Genomic DNA, 18,871 nt, shown 5'->3' with positions numbered 1-18,871 from the left:
CATACAATAAGAGCAAAATGCTACATAATTCAAACAGTTATTCAAGAGAAGCAATATAAAGAATGGCCTTTATTGAAAATTGGTCTAAAAATGTTTCCCAGTTTTGGGACACCACCATCCTACTGTTTTTTTCATGCCACCTTTTTCATATCACATTCACTTTTTAACATATTCCTTCTGTGAGTGATTCTTCTGGAATGAATTGTCAGGACCTCTTGGCCTGGAAGTCCTTGAGATGTGGTTTGAACTATAACATTCGTGAAGTAATTTTTTAACTTGAAAACCTCTAGTAAAGGAAAATACACAAACTGCTGAGGTGCAATGAATTCCATTTCTTAGTTTTAATTATTAGGAGTTTTTGTTTTTTTATTCTTTGCAAATCATTGATAATATTATGGGTATTTCCTTCATCATTGGCCTCCATATGGACACTATTTGTCCCAAGCATAACTATCTCCACTGAGAATCGATTTCATGTCATTTTTTAAAGAAATTTATCATAAGGAGATAAGTGTTGAGAACTTTGGAGGGATTAAATTCAATATCATAGGAATACCAATGGAGCAGATGGGCCATCTATTTTATCCCTCACTATTACCATATGACTACCCCATCTTAATTTTTTGTTCATAAGTTTCTTTAAGGCCATTCTTTATATTGCCATTCTTGAATAATTGTTTGAATTATGTAGCATTTTGCTCTTATTGTATGGTTCTCTACAGCTTTTTGGGTAACCCTTGATTCTCTCACTCATTAGAAATCTTGGTAGTGACCAATAGCTTTAATAGTAATGAAACTCATGGGGATTTGTCATTTGTCTTTCAGTCAGTTATGAGATAGTAAAAATATGGACTTATGACTGTCACGTGGAATCTGGCCTGTTAATATTTCCAAAGATGCCTTTGATACATATGTAGATTATTCTTGTTAAAAACTTAGTGAAGATGAATACATGTGGGCTGATAGTTAATAATATTCTATTAGCAGAAGTAGGGCTGGTAATGAGGTTATTTTTGCTCATGGTTCTGAAATCTTATTGAGATACCTCATATTGATTCCTCACCTTAAATTATCATCTCCAACATCGACCCCAACTATCTAAATAACATAGTGTAATCCATCTGTTTTTTTCATCTTTATTTTTTTCGTTGTAGGGATTTCACTGGCATTGGTGGTGAAAAGAATTATTTTAAAACAACAAATTTCACAGAGTTTTTCCCTACTTTTTAAAATTTATTTCCCTTCTGGTTTCATCCTTAGCCTCTTTTGGGATATTTTAGTCAAACTTCTTATCAAATTATATTTAAATTTTCCTTCCTAGGTTTTTTTTTTTTTTTTTTTTTGGTTTTTGTTTGTTTGTTTGTTTTTGTGAGGCAATATTATACATAGAATTAGTCTTAACTTTTTCCATGAGATTTTATAAACATGGTTTATAATATAAACTAATTTTGTCATTATTTGTAGCACCTTTCTTTTTGGTAAGCAGATTAAATGTTTGTTGAAGTAAGTGGACTCTTGAATCTTTAAAGCAGTCAGTTCATATCAATTAAATATATATGACATGGAAATATTAACATCAATGTCTTTTTCTCTATTCATTTTCATTCTCCCTTCAATAATTAGTTAAAATAGGTCAAATTTTGGTGGATTTTATTTGTGTATTATATATTTTCCTCATTTTTATTCTTTTAGCTAGAATTGAATTGTTCCTATTCAAAATTCCATCAATTTCATTTTTTATGTGATGATTCCCTTGTATAACATCTTCTGATTTTTTCTTTTGAAAATACATAGAGATGTGAGACTTATATAGAGTTTGGCCTCTTTCATCCCATGCTCCTTTTCCAACAGATTTTATTTTATTCTTACCTCTGTCTCCTTTTGCATTGAAGATACCAAAAGTACCAAAGCATATGCTGATTTGATTTGGAATCTTAATGAGTTCTTTGTAGGTTTTCACTTTATTCAATTATGTAGATGTTTCCATTTTTAATAATGATCTTTTTTTTTTTATAAATAATTACCTCAATCACTGCAGTAAGAGATTACCAAATATCTCATGAAGTGATGTTTTTAGCCTTTAGAGGACTATAAATCCTCCTTTGCCAATACTTTTTATTTCTTTGTGAGAAGAATCTTTGAGCCATCTTTCCATTTGGCTGCATTTACTTTTTGTTTCTCCAGGATTTGTTTATAGAGACATCAAGATTCATATATCTCAGCTCCTGGAGGATCTCACTTTGACTATATTAACACCAAAGTTAATGTATTAACAGCTAAGTTAATATTTAAGGTCAGTCTAAAAGCTGTGATGTTTAGCACTGTCTTGCCTTCTGCCATACCTTTTGCTACACAAATGGATAATAAGACTTTTTATGAACTTTTCTTTTACAATATTCAGTCTTTTAGTCATGAGTTTCTTTGCTTTTTGCCAGGCTTGTCTTTGGAAAGTAGTTTTACTGAGATTATATTTTATTTATATTAAGTATAAGGCAGCTAGGTGATGCAAGTAGATAGAGAACTGGACTTGGAGTCAGGAATGCCCTAGTTAAAATGTGGCCTGAGACACTTGGTAGCTGTGTGATGGTAGTCAAGTCACTAAACCATGTCAGTTTCAGTTTCCTTATATATAAAATTGGATAATTACACCTATTTTTTAGGGTTATAGTGAGGCTCAAATGAAATATTTGTAAACCTTAAAACACTATATAAATACTAGCTCCTACTATTTCTTCTCTCCATTTTTCATCAAAATTTTCATCTATTCCTTGAAAACCTAAACAAATAAAAAAAAAGATAATTTCTTTATGTATTGACCCTTCAGAACTTTGAAAGTATCATATTTTTCTGAGTCTTCTCTAGTGATTTTCCTGAAGGGCTGACCATGTAAACATTGTATTCATTAAACTGCAGAGGTTTCCAGTTAACCTCCAGGACAAAATATAAACTTTACTTTGGCATTTAAAGTCAGCCTTATCTTGCTTTTCTAGTCGTTTTTATGTATTATTCTTTTTACCCCAGCCAAAATAGCATTAATGTTGTTCCTCCCTGAATGTCATTTAAGACATTCAATAGCTTATCTTTGTGCTTTTGTATTTACCTGATCTTCAAGCCTGGTATGTTCTCCCTCTTCACCTCTACCTTTCAGAATTTTTCTCCCTCCTCGATCCCTCTCTTTTCTCCTCCCTCCCTCCTTCTTCCCCCCTGCTTTCCTCCCTCCCTCCCTGCTTTCCTTTCTCCTTCCCTCTCTGCTTCCCTCCCTCCCTCCCTGCTTTCCTTTCTCCCTCCCTCCCTGCTTCCCTTCTTGTCTGCTGCCTCCTGTCCCCCCATCTTCTCCATCCCCCCTCTCCCTACCCACTTCCCCTTCCCTACCCCCTCCTTTCCCCTCTGCTTCCCTTTTTCTCTCCTTGCTTCTCCCCCAACCTCCCAACTTCCCTTTTTCTTTTGTCCCTTCCTTCCTTCCTCCCTCCCTCTCTTCTTCTCTTCCTCTCTTTTTCCCTCCTTCCTCCCTTTCTTCCCTCCTTCCTTCCTTCATCTTTCCTTTTTTGCCTTCCTACATAATTATTTTTTCCTGTTTTAGGGCAAGCTCTCTGAGGTAGGAGCTGTTCTACTTTTGTCTTTTGTTTTTTTAATGTCCATCATGGCACCAGATGAGTAGTAGGCACTTAATAAATGTCTTTTGATTCAACATGTGTTTCTTTGACTAAACCTCATATAGCATAAATGCTGGTTGCTCTCTTAGATGTTCTTTAGCTTATTAATGTCCTTCTGAAATATGATACCCACGGCTGATTCCAGTACTTCAGATATGATCTGAGGGTAGAGTATAGCCAGGGATATTTTCTCCTTCATTCTGGACATTATCCCCTCCTAGTATATTTTAAGTTTATTTTGTTTTCTTGGATCCAATCTCACATAACTGACTTATTGAAGTTACAATGCTCTAAACCTCCTGGATAATTTTCATAGGAATTATTGTGTAACCATGCCTCTTATCTTAGAATTCTTATGCCTCATTCACCCTACTAATTATTATTTACTTTGCCTTTCTTTTGTTAGTTTTCAGAATTCCTGAAATGAGATATTGTCTTAATATATTACCCTTTTTGTACTTCTTCATACTCATTCCAACTATGAATTCACTTTTAACAAGTTTCAGTTGAAACCTGTGAAATGGATTCTCTCTCTGTTAACATTTCTGGTCCTCCTTACTTGAATCTGTCTTAAAGATTTGAGTAGACACAGCAGATCTCTTCCCAGAGAGCGATCCGGCAGCTTCTAGAGACGACAGCTCGATACAATTATGCATTTGTATGTAGACATATAAAAATTTGTTAATTCTATTCTTGGAGATCTTACATTCTATCAAGACTGATTCCCAATGTTGCAGAACTAATATTAGTGTCCAGATATAAACTGGGGCATTTTGATTTCAAGATCAGTGTTCTCTTCTCTACAATGTGCTATTGATAGAATTTTCTTTATCCATGATGTGATTTAGTCAGTGCTGTTTAGATTGATAAAAACTGGCCAAAGCCCATGTTTACTGAGACTTAACTATTTAGTAATTTCACTCATATGAGAGGTTATTATGTAGTAAAATGTTAGTATGTAGCTTAAATTGAAAAATTCTGATTCCTAGCCATGTAGTAAAGAAGAATATTGATATGCTGACTGATAAGCTGTGGTAATGATGGAATTAATCAGACTGTACCCAAAGTTTTGGCCTTTGATAATGACTATTTAGTGTCTACTTCTGTATTTTCCCATCCCTAAGGGAAAGCTTAGACTAGTCTGCCTGGAATGATTCATTTCAGGTAAGGAAATTATTCTACCTTCTTTATTGGATTCTTCTTATATCACTCACTTAAGATTAGAGAACAACACAGGATGGTATCCATGAGGAAAAGGATACATAGAATTCTTTCAGTCATCCTTGAGGAAAGTTGTTATCTATTAATTTTCAGAGCCTCCTGGAAATCTATACTGTTTTGTCTTCCCCCCTCCAATGAAAGGGGTTTGTTTGACCCCATGAAGTGCTTTATTGCTGAGTCACTTAGAGAAGGGTATAGAACAAGGTAGGGAGGAGACCTGGTGTTTTTTTTTTTTTGTTTTTTCTCCTTTTATTACATCTTTCTAAATTTCAATTTTCTTGACTTTAGGAGCAGAGAACACAGTGTGAACTTCCGCACACTCAGATCCCTAGGCATTATTTTGCTTTTGTATTATATAAGAAGCAAGTATGGAAGACTTCATTTGCTGAATGAAACTTTCCAGAAATAGTTGTCACTGACTCTGTCCTTTTTAATCTACTGTATCTAGTTTTTGAGGCATTCTTACAGCAATAACAATTGCCTCTCTCATTTAATTTACAAAGCAAAACTTAGAAATGCTATATTTATGAAGTCCCCTACCAAGGTAGCTTATAGTGGTTTATTTCTTACCTTAAAAGAAGGTAATTCTTTTGTTTTTTTTCTTAGGGAATCACAACCATCAGGTGCTTCTCTGGATCAGAAAATGTCTTCCCTCCAGCTGGAAAGAAACTAATCTCTAACTGTATGGTCCACGTGCCAGCCAAACAAGGTTTTGATATCTATGTAGATGAACCAGAGCATGGGGAAACATGTAGCTGTAGCTGCACTGTTAGAGAAGAAATTGCATATGAAGATGTGTATGAAGTAGATACCAGCACCCTGAAATCAGACCTCCACTTCCTCTTGGATTTTAGCACAGGTAATTTTTCTTGCCTTGAGTTCAGGTATCTTGTTTTAATGATGTCTTTGACATTTTAAGCTCTCAATATAGTTACATCAAGTACAAAGAAGAAATGGCTCTCTTGTGACTAACTGGGGAGGATTGACTTATCTGACTGAATTTTGAACCCGTGCAGTTTCTCCTATGTTGGTGGATACATCTCTGCAATCACAGTTTGAGGATCATTTAGATATTGGTACAGATGTAATAAATGTGACTGAATATGCTGAAGAAATTCATCAATACCTTAGAGAAGCTGAAGTGAGTTGCACTTCTTTTCTTTTTCTCAGCAACCCCAGATCCTTGATGTTGAAATAATTGTCAGTAGTTGGTTATGACCACCAGTAGTTTCCTAGCATTAGTCAATGGTTGTATTAGTAGTGACGGAATGATGGTATTTATGAAAATGGTGGATGGGACAAGGAGGGATTTTTCATTTGGACCTGGAACTCTGTACTTTGAAGCTTGAATCTTTAGTAACATACAGTGTAATGCCTGGGCATGGAGACAGAAGATCTGGGTTTGAATCTCATGGCTGATAGTTACTAGCTGTGTGACCTTGACAAATATTTAATAGTTATGAACTTTAGTCTTGAGATTTAACTTCTAAATTGTAGATGTATGGGTGGAGGGAATTCCCACACCAATGAAATCAGAGGTCTTGCCACATGCTGTAGGAAACAGCCATGAGATCAGTTTCTCTTTCCTACTAAATTTTAAATTTTGTTACATTTATGGAGTAGAAATGATTCAGATAATTCCATTCCATGTGCACTTCCTCTCTCTCACTCCAACTTAAAACAGTAAGGATTTTTTTTTTTTGGAGGTACGATAATGACAGAACAAATCTAATTCTTATTCTTTTGCCTTCTTAACCCATTTCAGGTTCTTTGTTTTTATTCTAAACTAAACAACCCACAGCTCCTTCGTTGTGGTCTTATGCCTTCTCTCATCTAGCACATTCTGAATTAATATCAAACCTCTATCAAAAAACAGATGAAATACAGACCAAAGGCCCACTACATGCGGAAGCAGCCTGATATCACAGAAGGAATGCGAACCATTTTAGTGGATTGGCTGGTAGAGGTGGGGGAAGAATACAAACTTCGAGCTGAAACTCTGTACCTGGCTGTCAATTTCTTGGACAGGTTTCTTTCGTGCATGTCTGTTCTCAGAGGGAAATTGCAGCTTGTAGGAACAGCAGCCATTCTATTGGCTTCGTAAGTATTCTCTCTAACTTGAGTGATAGTGACATTTCTAAAGTGTCAAAAACCTTATTTTCTTTTTTTTGAAGAGATACCTGCTGTCAGTCATTAAGTTAGTTGGCAATTAAGAAAGGTTCTCACCTTCTGAAAGAAAGGGTCCTCTTTTGTGGGATTAGGTTTAGAGTTTTGTTTTTTTTTTTAATTAGTGCACTGATTTAATATGCTTTTGATCTAAAAAAAAGGTAGCTATTTGTAATAAAGTGGACACGTAATTTTGCTAATGATGAATTTAGTTTTATGATGTCCAAATGAATGTGTCATAGATACAGCAGCTTAATGGTTTGATTATAATGGGTAATAACTTTTTTTTTCCCCTGAGGCAATTGGGGTTAAGTGACTTAACCCCAGGGTCATACAGACAGGAAATGTTAAGTGTCTGAAATCAAAATTGAACTCAGGTCCTCCTAACTTCAGGACTGGTGTTCTATCCACTTCGCCACCTAGCTGCCCCATGGGTAATAACTTTGAACAAATGTTTTCTCTGGGCTTTTAAAAGTCAATACAAAGTTACTTATTTCTAACAAATAAAATAGTGTGGCAAGATATTGTTGAGTTCTGGTCTTTTTGCTATTGAATGGCAATTTAGCTTTCAGTTTCCGTTTACTTTTTTTTTTTTTTTTTTAATGGGCAAGTACATTTGAAAAGCAGAATGGCATTGTATAAAGAACCCAGGAATTATCTATTTATTTAAATGTGTGTGTGTGTGTAAGTATATTTCTATTTTTAATTTTATTTTTAATGGTAGTTTATTTTTCCAATTATATGTAAAGATGGTTTTCAACATTCATCTTCAAAAACCTTGTGTTCCAGATTTCTCTCTCCTTCCCATCCCACAAGGCAACAAACAATATGATATAGGTTAATTGTGTGAAATTCGGATAAACATACTTCTATAGTCATAATGCTGAGCAAAAAAAAAAATAGATCAAAAGGGAAAAAACACAAGAAATAGGGGGAGAAACCACAAGCAAATAAACAACAAAAGAGTGAAAATACTATGCTTTAATCCACATTCAGTCTTCATAGTTCTCTCTCTGGGTGTGGATGGTATTTTCCATCACAGGTCTGTTGGAATTGCCTTGCATCACTGTTGAAGAGAGCCAAGCCCATCACAGTTGATCATCACATAATCTTGTTATTGTATATAATGAAGAACACAGGATTTAAAATGTGGCCTGGAGTAGAATTCCAGTGTGGTTCTTTAATTGGCTTATATACATAGGCACAATGTGCTTAACCTTTAAATCTTTCATTATTCATTTACAAAATGGGAGTACGTTTGTACTACCTATTTTCTAGGATTTTTAAAAATTTTAGATTGATTTATTGTACATTTCTAAAGGATCAACTTTATATGTGGAAGAAAAGGAAGTACTTCTAGAATTTTTGTGAAGAAAGTGTTTTGTAAACTATACAATACCAAATAAGTGCTCCATTTTTATTCTCAGTCAGGGATAAAAAATCTCAAAGCAGTATCACAAAGATCTATGTCAGATGGAATGAAAGATTTAAGCATAGCAGTGTACATATCATTTTTTTTGCTATGTCCAAATTACTTTTATTATTCAATTACAGGAAATCTGGTCATCAAATCTACACTCTCTGGTCCTTGGGAATGTAAGCTCTTTGAGAGCAAGGATTGTTTCATTTTTGTTTTTGTAGTCTTTGCACATGGGACAATATCTTTATATATTAGATACTTGCTAAGTTGAACTAAAGTTGAATTGAATTAATCATAATTTTCCTATAACAACATTTTTTGGGAGAATTTCAGAGAATTAATCATTTATTTTTAACTTATCAAGCAGAAACTTTGTCCAAGGACTGAGAACTAAACCCTAAGAATTGGAAAAGGGGCTATATTTGGGTATACCTAAGTATATTTTCACAATGTCAAACTTTTTAGCATGAAAATATCCTTACCTCTCTCCTGTGCAATTTAAAAAGATAACAAGATAAAGAAACTCAGATGCTGAAGGGCTTGTTATAAACAGGATAGTAGCCTAGACAGTGGTGATAAAAAGAAAAAAATAAAAATAAAAAGATAAAAATTAAACCTGAAGGAATTTATAGCCTCTTAAGAGATTTATTGCTAAGGCTTTGCTAAAAGGTGAGGATTTGTAGAGAACAAAAAAGGATATGGCAGGGGAGCAAAAACAGAGATTTTATTTCTAAAGTATTATCTTTTTGAAACTCTTTGCTCTTCTTAGGAAATATGAGGAGATTTATCCACCAGAGGTTGATGAATTTGTCTACATAACGGATGACACTTACACAAAACGGCAACTTTTAAGAATGGAACATCTCCTTTTGAAAGTGTTAGCTTTTGACTTGACAGTGCCCACTACCAATCAATTTCTTCTTCAGTACTTACAGAAGCAAGGAGTCTGTCTAAGAACTGAGAACCTGGCCAAGGTATGCCAGGCAACTGCTGAACATCAGGGAAGTCATAAGTAGTTTTTTTTAGGCATCTCTAAGTTTTGCTCAGAGTTTCTCATTTCCTTTTCATGGGTTTGGAGTTTAGATGTACTTTCTAAATGTACTAGATGTACTTTCTAACGATGCTGTTTCTAGCATGGTTAAATGGTTAGCTGCCTCTGCTTCAGTTTTCTTATCTATAAAATGAGGCTAATAATCAAAGCTATCTTGCAGATTTGTGAAGATCAATTGAAACAATAATCCTAAAGCACTTAGCCCAAAATAAGCAGTATATAAATGCATATTTTCTTTCCCTTCCCCTTTTCCCTGCTTTGCAATTTAGAATCAGTTAATAGAATCAGAGTAATTAGAACGGATTCTTTTTTATTTGCATTTTCAATAGTATTTTATTTTTCCAAATACATGTAAAGATAGTTTTCAACATTCATTTTTGTAAGACTTTGTGTTCTAATTTTCTCCCTCCCTGACTTACCCCCTCCCTTCCCAAGACAGCAAGCAATCTGAAATAGTTAAATATTGCAATTCTTTTAAACATATTTCCATGTTAGTCATGTTGTGAAAGAAAAATCATAAAAAGGAAAAGGCATGAGAAAGAAAAAGCAAACCAAAAAAAGGAGGTGAAAATATGCTTTAATCCACATTTAGTTTCCATTGTTTTCTCGTCTGTGGATGTGATTGACATTTTCCATCCTAAGTCTATTGGAATTGCCTTGAATCACTGCATTCTTGAGAAGAACCAAGTCCTTCATAGTTGATCTTGTTATTGTGTATGATGTTCTCCTGATTATACTTACATCACTCAGCATCAGTTCATGTAAATCTTTCCAGGCTTTTCTAAAATCAGGCTGCTCATCATTTCTTATAAAACAATAATATTCTATTCCATTCATATACTATAACTTATTCAGTCATTCTTCAGCCTTCGAACATCCATAAATCTCTGCTTCAAGGATTGGAATCACAATGATGAGCATTTATTTTTAAGGATTTGCTTTGTGCAAGGGACTATTCAAAGTGATAACAAAGAAAATAATGAGTCCAAGGCCCCCAGGAACTTGCATTCTCTTAGGGAAGCTAAGGGGAATCAATCTCCTCATATACTATGTAGGATTTAGATGGCAAAGCCTAAAAATCACAATTGTTCACTGTTTTTAATGTTGCCCCAACATTTTAAATGAGGTCATATGTTTTATGTAGGTGGACAATAGCTATATTAAAATCAAGCTTGTTTTCTAACTGTGGTATGGAGAGTTTTATTGTGTACTATGTAGTTATAGTTATACTGATAACTTTTTTTTCCCATCCAGAGCTACTGCTACTAGATTGAAATAGTAGTCCATGATAGTTTGATTTTGCCAATGTTGTTTTTCATATTAATATCTTCATCATATTTTGACTTCTAACTGATCTACATGACCTCATATCTGGCCATCAGTTTAATCACTGTTAGGTTGGTGGAGGACAGAGGAGATTCTCAGAGCTAAGTTACCCCTACTGTAAAGTGTAATACTTCTTGGGTTGATACATCTTAAAGTCATGGGCCACTAAAAACTTAGTACCAACAATGTAAATGTCATAATAAGAAACCAATTACACATTTGTTCATTTAATATTTAACAGTTTTTGATGGAAATTTGTGTTTAGTATGTTGCAGAACTGAGCCTCCTTGAAGCGGACCCATTCTTGAAATACGTTCCTTCACTTATTGCTGCAGCCGCTTATTGTCTGGCAAACTATACCGTGAACCGGCACTTCTGGGTAAGAAATAACATTTGTAGATCAGGGGATTTGAACCTTTTTTGTATTATGAACTGCTTTGGTACTCTGGGAAAGTGTTGAACCTTTTTTAGAATAAGGTTTTTAAATGAAAAGGAAACCAATTTTTATTAAAATAAAGATATTATTTTTTCCCCCCATCCAAGTCTACAGACCCCCATTTCCCTCTGAAATTTGTCCACGGAACCCTAGAAGGGTAGTCTGAGGACCCCAAATTAATAACCACTGTTTTAATGCAATTTAAAGTTCAATTAGACACTTTAACTCTTTGGATCTTTATGCATGCATATGTGTGCTTGCATATACATGTTAAACACATGCCAGTATTCGTGTGTGTATGTGTATGAATACACACATGCATTTTAGACTCTCCTCTAAGTCAGGAGTGGCCTCATCTTAAGTGCTCCAGTATTGTAATCATAACCAAAATAAAGAAAGGGTGAGAAGAGGGCTAGGAGGGAAGAGAAGAAATAAAGTTAATTTGGAATGCTTTTGTTTTCAGTGTATCTGTGCTGGTCCATAGCAATCACTTCTTCCCTTTCTTGGGTGCCTGGCATATAGATGGATAAAGCTCTTATTAAGTGTTTACTATCTTGAGTGTTTATATGCCCACTTCTAACAATTAGTTCTAGGACAGTGAGCAATGCATGCCAGTCTGTAGCTTACAAAATTTACTTTCTCCTTTCTCCAAAGATGGTTTTCCCCCTTCTCCATGAACATGTTGGTTCAGTAAAAATATCTATGAATTTTTCCATATCCTAGGTTGTTGCCTGATTGGGTCAAATCATGTGAATTCAGTTAAAATGCCTCTCTCATACATATTTTTCCACTTATTTTTGGATTATATTTCTGGTCAGAATCAGGCAAAGCATGATAACTCCTTTGATTTTTCTTTTAAAAATATCATTATGAGCCAGGTACTTTTTAAAGTATTCTGCTTTTAGCAGAGAGTCCTCTAATAAATGTATTTGTAGGTGAAGTATCCTACTTTCTGGGAAATTTCCCTCTTCCATCAAGTCAGCTAGTCAGTAGTAGAAGCTAGTAGAATGGATTCGCTTCCCTTGTCAAGTATGAAAACACAAGAAAATTTAATTCTAGAATAATTTCCTCATTCTTATATTATCAGTCTTGTAAATGGAAAGGATTGTGTTTTGTGTTACTATATACACAGACATTCAATAGCAACAATAAACACAAACCGTCATAGTCATCAGAGTCACTGTAGATTTCTCATCTTATTTTTAAAATTGTGAAGCAAGTTTCTTTTTTCTTCCTCCCTGATTAGCCAGAAACCCTGGCTGCCTTCACTGGGTATTCATTAAGTGAAATAGTGCCTTGTCTGAGTGAGCTGCACAGAGCATGCCTTGATATCCCCCATCGACCTCAACAAGCAATTAGGGAAAAGTATAAGGCATCAAAGTAAGTTTCTAAAACTTCCTTGTGTCTTGAATCACTTTCAATAAAAGCTTGAATATATGTCATATCAGCATCAGATTTAGAAGTAGCATAATTTCTCCACAGCAATTATCATAGACATTAAACTTTTTAAAACTAAGGCAATTTGACTGGAGAGGACCCACTTAACTCCTAAAGCTAGATAGAAAATGGGATTGTTTTTATATGTGTATGCATTTGGGGATGACCTGTCAGAATAAATTGTGATTTTGACTTTGAGGTGAATGGGTTCTGTTCTATTTACCTGTTTTTATATTCCTTGTTTGTTTCCTGGTGGGGAGAGGTGTGGTTAGCTACCTAGTTGAGTGATGGCACCAGACTGGGTGGAGCACCATGAGCTTGCTATACCATCAAGAGGCTCCCCGATTGGCTGAGAGTGAACCTGGGATTGGAAGAATGAACCAGTGATCTTGGTTTAGACAGCTCAAGTAGGCAATCCCCAATTTGGCTAAGGTGTGTTCAGAAGGGAAAGTTTAAGGCCACCAGGGCCAGTGAGAATTCAAATGGGCAGGATAAGCCTGAGGGAATGTTTTACTATTGAATACCCAGAAATTTAGGGTAACCTAATTAAGTGAAAGTATAAATTTATTATACACACTTCTAATTACCTTACCCTTTTGAATTTTTGAATCTGTATGCATCCCTTTCCTTTGTTAATAAACCTTAGAAAATATCCTCTTGTGGTTCAGAGTGAAGAGAAAGAAAATAGGGGAAGGGGGTGGGACCTAGTGACAGTGGTAGCCACAGAAAGGGGCAAAATAGCTAGAAATAACTAGAGTCCAGTTGCAGCTGATTTCTGAACTCAGATTGAAACTGGCATCTGAAGTAGAGAGGTCTAGGAGCCTTAGTGACTCCAGTTGGACTTCACAAATCAGGGAAGTTAAGTAAAGGGTGTATGAGGTAACATCTCTAGGGTTGAAGATAAAATATTCTGGGATAAATTTAGAGGAGGAAGCTGACTTCAAGTCAGTAAAGTCCAAGGCCTGGGCTTGTTTTTTATTTCTTTCCTTTATTTTTGGAGGGGGGCTGGTGGCAGGGAGGGGGAAAGACCATTTTTTAATTATTGTAAACTGACTGAGATATGGCTTAAATGTGCCAATACTTGCTACATATTATACTCTTCTCTGGCTTAAGCTGTCCGAATGAATTTTGTGAACTATAATCTTTAGCCCATGATTACAAATTGATTTTATGGTCTTGTTGCAGGTACCTGCATGTCTCCCTTATGGAACCACCTGCAGTTCTTCCTCTGAAATAAAATTCCAGAAATAAAGCATTTAATCTCAAGATCAACAGCGTTGATCTTTATATTTTTATAGGGCACTGCAGGTCAGGTCAGCAAGTGTTGCTAAACATAGCTGACACTTTTTAAACATGTAAATGTATTAAAGGTCGTTGTGATTTTAAGTAGCTTGTAATATAAACTTATTTTTTAAATAAAAAAATTTGCCTCATGATAATTGTCAAGCTTCACTTATTTACTATTATTAGTCTATTACTTTATTATCATTATTATTATTTATTAATAGATTTTGGTTAAGAGTTAAAGTTATGAAATTTTAAAAAAAGTTTGTGGAGCAAGAGATTGGGTCTGGAGAGACCAAGGATCACCATGTTGGTGAGGGTCTGAGAACTGAACAGAAAGGGAATGAAAGGGGTAAGTAACCCAGGTAGGCAGGGGAAAGGAAGACTTGTAAACCAATCCTTACAACTCTTTTGAAGAAATCCAGAAGCAAAAAAAAAAAATGAGGGAAGATATATAGTTTTGTATATCTTAGGAATTGGGTGGGTAAACCTCAATGGACTTCAGGTTTGATTTGATCAATATCATAAGCATGAGTTTGAAAGCAGGAAATGGAATTAGCATTGCCTAGTCTAGAACTATAGTACTCATAAATAGAATTGGGTCAGTTTACCTATGGAATAGGATTTTAGAAGGATCTAATCTACTGTAAAGATGGGCAGCTTAATAGTGCAGTGGCTAACAGTTGAAATTGGAGTAAGAAGTCCTGAGTTCAAATCCTACCTCAGATACTTTAGTAGTTTTGTGATTCTAGACAATCCACTCAGCTTATTTCCTCCTCTGTAAAATTAATATAATAGCACTTACTTCACAAGTTATTGAGAAGATCAAATGAAAATGTGTGAAGTGCTATATAAATGACAGTTGTCATTATGAATGAAATATGACGTCTTTTGGGGAAAATTGCTTAGTCAAAAAGTAAACTACAAGGGTTAGTTTTGGAAATTGCTATTTTCCCCCTTCCTTCCTGTTTTTAAGCCTAATGATCCTTTTGGGGAGAGTTGGGATGGCAGTCTGTACTGAGGACTTTAATCAGGTTGTTGCGTATTCCTGAGGTGGGAACTTCCTGTCAGTATAGATAATTTCTGCTTTTTTTTTTTTTTTTTTTTTTTGGTATGATAAGCTGAATGTGAAATTTTGAAACTAGGAGTTTTGAATGTTGACTTGTTTCTTTCCATGCATCTTGGACAAGTCTGTAACTTAGAGATTAACTTTGAAGCGGTAAGATAGTTGGCTGTGTGATACTATGTGGCAGGGATCCAGGTCAATAGATTGAAGATTTAGAGTTCAGAGGGCCTTAGAGACCATTAAATTCATCCCCTGTACTTTATAGATGAGGAAACCCAGAATCATAGAAGTTAACCAACTTCAAGGTTACACAGTTAATAGCTGCCCGAGGCAGGATTGTCAATCCCAGGACTTCTAGAACTATACCATGTTTCCTTTTCAGGATCTAACTGGTGTCTGTTAAATCAGGTTTTTTCTCATGCCCATTAAAATCATGATGATGGAAACTTAAGTCAAGATGGCAAGAGTATTGATATACTTGTTGAGCTCATTCAATACAGACCCTCCATATCATTAGGAAATAGACCAGGCTGAATTCTTTTTTTAAAATTTAATTTAATTTAATTTTTAATAGTTTTTATTTATCAGATATATGTATGGATAATTTTACAACATTGACAATTGCCAAACCTTTTGTTCTAATTTTTCCCCTCCTCCCCCCAGATGGCAGGTTGACCAATACATGTTAAATATATTAAAGTATAAATTAAGTACAATATATGTATACATGTCCAAACAGTTGTTTTGCTGTACAAAAAGAATAGGACTTTGAAATAGTGTACAATTACAGGCTGAATTCTTACTGGAAAAAAAGAAGGAACAGTCCTAGTGAGTCATCTTTCTAGAGCATGGCAGCTTAGGAAGACAGGCATGTGCACACTGGGGCAGAAATTGGCCAGGAGTGCAGAGGTTGTAACTAGAGCAGAACTCTAGTTTCCAGGGGCTGTGAATGAATATCAGCATTGGAAGGCCCAAACCACAACGAGATCCCAGAGGATTCCTGAACCAGCAATGAATACAGGAACAGGTGTGGCCTAGTACACTTATCTAATTTGGGGTCATGATTCAGGGGAGAGACAATTGGGCATTCAACTAAAAGTCAGGAAAACAACAATCTCCCAAATAAACACCAAAATTGAAATACTAAAAATTGGAGGAGATATGAAGAAAACTCAAAAACAAAGTAAAACATTGAACTAATAAAAGTAGGAGGTAGTTTTAACCAGTATCAAAAATGTAAAAAGTGAATTTACAATCAATGAAATGAAAACAGGAGGTATTTTGCCCATGTAGCAATAAAACTGGTAATCTAATTGAAAAAGATGCTTAGTAAAATTATTTACAAAAACAGCCCAGATTAATGGAGCAGGAAAGACAATATTTAAATGTCCCTATCTTAGAAAAAGTAATTGAACCATCCTTAAATGAGTTTCCTAAAAGGAAAAAAAATTCCAGATCCAAATGAATTCACAGGCAAATTTTATTAAATATTTATAAAATAATTCTATATTATATAAATTGTTTGAAAAAAGCAGTAAAGGAGTCCTAACAAATTCCTTCCATAACACAAATAAGATATTGTTATCTACATCAAGAAAAGTCAAAATAGAAAGATAATTTTAGACTGTTTCTTAATGAATATTGATGCAAAAATTTTTAAATAATAGCAAGAAAATTATATCAATACATCAGAATGATCATACATAATACAGGCTGGATATGTTCCAGGAATGCAGGACTGGTTAAATATTAGAAAAACTATAGGCATAATTGAACATCATAATAATTTTTAAAACAGTTATTTCAATAGATGGAATTTTTTTGACAAAATATATCATTCATTCTTAACACTAGAAAGCACTATAGAATAAATGGAACTTTTCTTAAATGATAACTAGCATTTAAAACCAAGAGCAAACATTATAATAGGGATGTTAGAATCCTTTCCAGTAAGATCAAAGTGAAGTAAGAATGTCCATTTCATCATTATTCAATACTGTATTAGAAACACTAGTTATTGCAATAAGATAAAAAAAATTGAAGGAATAAGCAGGAAATAAGGAAACAAAATGATTAATTTTTGCAGGTAATGTGAGGATTAACCTAAAGAACTATAGTCAACAAAAATTTTTATCAAAACAATTAGCAACTTCTACAACTTCAAAGAAGTTGCTATCTATAAAAAATAAATTATCAACATTTATATAAACAAAATCCAGCAGAAAGGGATAAATTTTATTTAAAATAATAGTATAAAATCTGTGAGAATATTTGCCAAAACACACAGGAACTACATGAGCACAATTACAAAACACTTTACATAAGTAAAGACAGATCTAAATAATTGGAGAAATATTTCTCATGAGAAGCCTGAGTCAGGATATAAAAATGACAATGCCTAAATTAATTTATACATTCAGTGTCATACCAAACTACCCAATAATTATAAAGATAGAAACAATTCATCTGAAGCAGCAAAAGGTCAAAGATATTAAGGTTCAATGGGGAAAAATGGAAAGGAAGGAATTTAGTAGTACCAGATCCCAAACTATACTACAAAGTTGTAATCATCAAAATAATTTGGTAATTGGTAAGAAATATAGAAATTGAAAAATCACATTTAGGTACACAGTAATATAGAAGCAAATGAATATAGTAACCTATTGAAAAACCCAAAGATCTCAGATATTGGAGCAAGAACTTATTATTTGATAAAAACCTGTTGAAAAAACTAAAAAGTCTGTCAGAAACTAAACATAGACCAGCATTTCAGACAATATGCCAAGCTCAAAATTAGACCAAAAAAATGGAGGTATAAATAAATTAGTGGAGTAAGGAAGAATTTACCTATTCAATTCTATGAATAAGGGAAGAGTTCATGACCAAATAAGAGAGATTCATGGGAAGTAAAATGAATGATTTTTGATTTTATAAAATGAAAGTTTTGTACAAACAAAACTAATGTGTTAAAAATTTGGGGAAAATGAAGGAAACTAGGAAAAAAGTCTTTTCAGCAAGTTTGTCTGATAAAGATCTCATACAATCTGTAGGGAATGATGTTTATAAGAATATTATAATAAATGGTCAAAGGAAGATCTTTAAGGTATTAATAGCCATATTAAAAATGCTCTAAATCACTAATGAGAGAAATGTAAATTAAAATAATTATGAAGATCTCTGAGATCAGCTAAGATAACAAAAAAGAAAAATAAGAAATGCTGGGGCAGGAAAATGTTGGAGCAATGAACTAGTTTAACCATTCTGGAAGGCAATTTGCAGCTACTCCCCAAAGGCTATTAAAGTCTACATACCCTTTGATCCAGTAATATCACTGTAAGGGATATATTCCAAAGAAACCAAAGAAAGAATCATGTACATGAAAAAGGCTCACATACACAAATATTTATAATGGGTCTTTTTGCGGTGGCAAAAAATTGGACAGCAGGGGGACACCCATTTATTGGGGAATGGCTGGACCATTTATGATATATGGATGTGATTGGATACTGTTGCACTATAGAAATAATGAAGGGGATGATTTGAGAAAAATCCGGGAAGGATTGCACAAACTCTTACAAAACCAGGTGAACAGAATGAGTAGCAGCAATATTGTAAAGTTAATAAGCTTTGCAAGATTCAATAACTCTGATCAATGCAATAAGCCACCAAAATTCCACAAGACTCATGATGAAATATGCTACCCAATTCCAGACAGAAAACTACTGGATTCAGAACACAGATTGAAAACTAATTTTCCTCTTTTTCTTTCTTTTTTTTTTGGGGGGGGGCAACATGGCTAATGTGAATGTTT

At 34.3% G+C, this 18,871-nt stretch overlaps 1 protein-coding gene across 6 annotated transcripts in view; it reads left to right on the top strand.

Annotated features, from left to right (window-relative positions):
* Window positions 1-14,144, top strand: part of CCNA1 (cyclin A1) — a 30,216-nt gene extending 16,072 nt beyond the window's left edge. For 4 of the 6 annotated variants that reach the window (XM_074304902.1, XM_074304904.1, XM_074304903.1 and 1 more), the window contains 7 exons: window positions 5,481-5,733; window positions 5,891-6,015; window positions 6,751-6,974; window positions 9,230-9,434; window positions 11,103-11,216; window positions 12,520-12,653; window positions 13,896-14,144. In XM_074304902.1, the coding sequence (XP_074161003.1) occupies window positions 5,481-5,733; window positions 5,891-6,015; window positions 6,751-6,974; window positions 9,230-9,434; window positions 11,103-11,216; window positions 12,520-12,653; window positions 13,896-13,947 (1,107 nt within the window). In that variant the 3' untranslated portion in view covers window positions 13,948-14,144. Of the gene's footprint in view, window positions 1-5,480; window positions 5,734-5,890; window positions 6,016-6,750; window positions 6,975-9,229; window positions 9,435-11,102; window positions 11,217-12,519; window positions 12,654-12,970; window positions 13,143-13,895 lie in introns of all 6 variants that reach the window. The other 2 variants (XR_012488463.1, XM_074304901.1) reach the window with 2 other exon arrangements.
* Window positions 14,145-18,871: the final 4,727 nt, after the last annotated feature.

This window comes from Sminthopsis crassicaudata, chromosome 3 (assembly GCF_048593235.1).
Source record: "Sminthopsis crassicaudata isolate SCR6 chromosome 3, ASM4859323v1, whole genome shotgun sequence".
Lineage (NCBI taxonomy): Eukaryota > Metazoa > Chordata > Mammalia > Dasyuromorphia > Dasyuridae > Sminthopsis > Sminthopsis crassicaudata.
Note: the sequence above shows the minus strand (reverse complement) of the source record. Positions and strands in the feature narration are given on the sequence as shown.